At 35.0% G+C, this 4,577-nt stretch overlaps 1 protein-coding gene across 1 annotated transcript; it reads right to left on the bottom strand.

The window, feature by feature from the left end:
* Positions 1-322: 322 nt before the first annotated feature.
* LOC135847426 (vesicular glutamate transporter 3-like) lies at positions 323-3,664 on the bottom strand. The gene is made up of 10 exons (XM_065366944.1): positions 3,445-3,664; positions 3,169-3,355; positions 2,820-3,050; positions 2,315-2,489; positions 2,080-2,210; positions 1,859-1,979; positions 1,651-1,784; positions 1,421-1,563; positions 1,180-1,300; positions 323-604 (listed from the first exon to the last, which is right to left on the bottom strand). Exons 1-10 carry the CDS (start codon positions 3,465-3,467, stop codon positions 419-421), a joined length of 1,452 nt encoding a protein of 483 aa, XP_065223016.1. The 5' UTR covers positions 3,468-3,664; the 3' UTR covers positions 323-418.
* Positions 3,665-4,577: the final 913 nt, after the last annotated feature.

Genomic DNA, 4,577 nt, shown 5'->3' with positions numbered 1-4,577 from the left:
AAATAATGCTGATTATGTTACATTTTCCTAAATCCTAACGTGTATTTTGTTGTGCTAAAATATTAATAAATTGCTTTTAAGAATAATTCTGCGATCTTGAGTACTTTCTTGGTATTTTAGTATGATTTTTGTGTATATGGTGGATTGGTTTTACATAAGGTCTTTTCTCTCAGAGCTATCCAGGAACGAGTAATTATTCACTCTCTAGGGAATAATTCTTGACTTCACCCCTTAACCAATTCAAATGATTCTAAATCCCTGAGTCAGTAATTCCTATTCTCACTATATCAAAAACATTAAAACCATTTAAAAAAAAAAAAACTTTCTAGAGGGGATCAATTTAATTTTACTTAATCAAATAAGCTCATATCACAATCAACATGTACATAGAGGTAACTCAGAAGAACCATTTCATTTATCAAAAGCTATTGGTGGAAGATTTTCTCCTCCTATACTTGATTTTTACTAATCGTGCTCGTTCTTGATCTGATGAAACAGAAGACCAAGGTTGAGCTTCGCTGGATCCGAATACAATAAATATTACAGTACCAAAAATCAAAACACCGATGGTCAATAGGAAACAATTATTCCATTCGAGCGGACTCTGAAAAAATCAACCATATTTCAAATTATATGTACTTACATTAGAGATGTGCAGTCTGAAAAGTGAAAAGTGAAAAGTACTTTTCTTTCAATGAAAAGTTGAAAAGAAAAGTTCCTACTTTTCATTTCACTTTTCAGTTTTTACTAAAAAAAAAGGCGAGTGACCAATCAATTCACTCATCAGAGATCACTGACCTCATTGACAAAGTCAAATATCAAGTTTCATTGTCTCCACTCCTCCACCTTCGCAATTCAGCACCCATTTTTAATATTTTTCACAACATTTTTTTCAAAGAGGCTCTAGAAAGGCTCAAAACTACCACTATTTGGTTAAGTAGGTGAAAAAATATGATTTTGTTTTTTTGTGTGTTTTAGATAGGCAAATAATACATCTATTTGAAGCTCTTATAGAGAGCTTTCAAATAAAACCCACACTTTTCAACGAACTTTTCACTTTTCATTTCACCAAAATTACTTTTCTGAAAAGTGCACATCTCTAACTTACATAGGTGCTGCTCAGCTCAAAATCTTAGCACGTGGACATGAATTACTAGAAACAAAATACAAGAGACTTACATGATTAATTGTCAGGAACCCAACGCAAGTTCTTGAAATAATGACAGCAGTGCAGCCTAAAAATTTACTCAATCCGGAAACCACGCTGGAATCGTTGGGAGAAAGGCCAACAATAATTGGTCTACAAATAAAATGAAAAAAGAAAAAAAAAAAAAAAATTAGAAAATATCCATATTCATTATTTGATAGGTAAGGTACCTATCTATCTACGAGTAATTTGAAACAATTGGCTGGCTCTTACTCAATGACTACTGAAACAATCGATGTAATTATTTGCATGAATACGAAAATAATCATAGATGTCGTGAAATCGCTCGCGAGAACAACAATCCCGAAAAGTAAACTTGACGCAAGATAAGCGAGGCCAACAGTTATTTTGTGCATCTGTCATAAAACAAATTCACTTATTAGTACCAGTCGAGTGGATAATTTGAACAATTTCAACTCGATCAGTGGAATAGCTGTACCTACCAAAGTTAATTTGATAGATGTAGTATTTTTCCATCTGTCTAAAAGTAAACCAACGAAAGGAATCATGAATATTTGAGCAATTGTAGGGATCGATGAAATCAAACCTATTTCGCCAGTCTCTCTGCCAGTAAGATCTGAAAATGATATGCAAAATTAGTGCCTGCTACTCGAGGAGTATTTTTGCGATGATTTCATTTTTCATCCTTACCTTTGACGTATAAGGGCAAGCAAGCCGTAAGAATTGTAGTTATCCATAATAAAGTAAATTTTCCAAAGCAAACAGCATAAACTGGTCCTGACGAGAGAATTTGTTTGTAAGGATGATGCATCTAGAAAAAAAATCAACTCGAGATATGAGTGAGCTTCTTTACCAATGTACTAGTGATAGTGAGATACAATAAATTAATCTAATCAGGTAGCTATGCATACTTTGTTTCGAGAAGCATCGTCAGTCTCCTCCAGAATGTAGGACAGTTCTGCTTCAGTAATCAATCCGTCCTGAGAGGGTCGGTTCCTCACAATTATCAGACAGAGTAGAGATATAATTATGGATATGACACCTAGAGAGTAACAAGAAACAAATTAGGTAGACTCTTCACATTTATAATCTAATAAATTACACCATTTTAAGTGAGCCATATTATGATAAGCAGTAGATAAGCACCTGAGACATAGAATACCATTTGCCATCCCCATTCAGCTGCGATGAATCCGAATAAAGGAAATGCGATCGCTGTACCAAAGTTTGCTCCATTGCAACCAATTGCTATTAAAGTAGATCGTTCTTTTTTTGGATACCATCTCGAGTATACTTCGGAGGTGCTCGCATAAAATAAATTCTTTCAGGAGCAGAAACAAAAATACATAATGATTTTCAAATTTTACACTCGACTTCTATTTTTTAGAAAATCACTGAAAACTTCCACCAAAAAAATCTATTTTATTCAAGCAAGTACCTAGCTTTGCACTAAATTATTCGAGCTAATCTCCATGTTAAATATGCTCTTCCATCAAAAAAGTTTACAGATCATTATGAGATTCAAGGCTTATAAGTATGAGAACTCGATTCATTTTACGTTGGCGAATCGTAAAAAACACTTTTGACCATGAGAAAGATAACCACGTGTAAACATAATCATTCCGAATAGTTACCATACGTGATCACCTACCAAAAAGAATCCGGTTATGAAACGACACATCAAGAACCCAAAGTAATCGTTTTTCAATATAACTGGAAGAAGAATGGTCAAAACACCGCATATCATCATGCTAATCACACAGGTACCCGAACCACCAAATTTATCAACGAAAAATCCGGCGGTAAAGGCGAATAAACCTCCATACCAAAGGATACTGGAAACCGTACCGATGGTTACTGTGTCCCATTGGAATTCAGCCACCTAGAAAACACCAAAAATTATAGGCAAGTGTCTCCCCAGATAAATACCTACCAATTTAACAATGCACATTACGAGTAAAAATGACAGTAGGCATTTTTTTTTTACTTGTTTCTCTTACTCGAACTACAGTTTCATTTCCTGAAACGGCGATGGTTTTGTTTGAGGTCATTTCGACCACTGCAATGTTCACATTTTGAATCTGCATCGCTGAATTTACATAACACAGAAACATCACAACAGCCACGAGAAATCGTTTCGAGTACCATATTGAATCCGGAGAATCATTCGTGGGCACCAGGCTTCTTCTGATAAAACAATTTTACGAATTAGGATTGAATTATACCTACCTACTTATGTAATTTAACAAAATCAAGAAATTTAAGTTGTAACTAACCTGACGTTGGATTTGTTGTCCATCGTTCAAAAAAATATTGGCCCTATAGTCCGACAGAGGTTTTTTAAAAATTTAAATACATATTCGTTCACTTACACTTGTCACTTTCATTTTATCGAATTTTGATAACGAGAATTGGTCAGAAACGAGTACACGACGCGTAATTTTTTCATGGTCGTGTGTAAGTCGTGTGGTTGAAAGATTGTTTTAAATTAAACATTGATGCCTATCAAATCAGGTTTTAGCGTTACCCCCTCTAATCGTAAGATGGAAGATGTTCACAGTTCTCGTTTCTGTTTTACTGGTTTTTAGCGAATATTTCTCTGTATCTAGTTGCCTACTCGCATAGTATACTCAGCGTGGGATGTCGTATTATTTACAACGTTATAACTATAATAAATTTAGAGCGTATAAAAAACTTTTAAAATTTGTCTCAACTTGTACGCTACATACCTACAGGTCAGTGAACATACTCACCAAGGGAAACGCAATGTAGGTACCCAAGCCTTCAGCCTTAAAATCTGAGAAATCTGGACTTACAAATCATGTATCTAGGTACTTAACATCTCATCACCTACAAAATTAAACTTTTCAATACTCAATTTAACTCCTCAAAGTTTTGAAAGCCATATTTACATATTAGTCCTCCAAAATAGGTAGGTAATATTATTCAACAGTTTTGAGTGGTTTTGCTCCAGCCGAATGAGTAATTCCCCCCCCCCCAAATGTTGATCGTTTCTGATCGAATCGAAATTTTGATTAGGCTGATTTTGATTAGATCTGAAAATTTGCGGATCTGATTTCATTTAATCAGATCCGATTGTATAAATGTTATAAGTCTAGGTATAATTTTTTGCACCCCCTCCCCACCCCAACATCCAAAAAAAATTATGTTTGCGTTTAAAAAATCCCCTTTTTGTTCTAAAATTGCTAGACAAAAGTCCTGTTTTTTGCCAAATCTGCTCAAGGGTCATTCCACGTCAATTGGACCAAGAAGTGGTAGGGGGGGTTCGGCGATTTTTTTGAAATTTTTCCTGTGGAAAGACCTTCCGAAGGAATGATGAATGGCGCAAATCTCAGCCCTCTAGACCATTTTTAAAGGCAGCCAGCAGCCAGCAGGGGTGTCAAAGTTT

Source organism: Planococcus citri, chromosome 5, assembly GCF_950023065.1.
Source record: "Planococcus citri chromosome 5, ihPlaCitr1.1, whole genome shotgun sequence".
Classification (NCBI taxonomy): domain Eukaryota; kingdom Metazoa; phylum Arthropoda; class Insecta; order Hemiptera; family Pseudococcidae; genus Planococcus; species Planococcus citri.
Note: the sequence above shows the minus strand (reverse complement) of the source record. Positions and strands in the feature narration are given on the sequence as shown.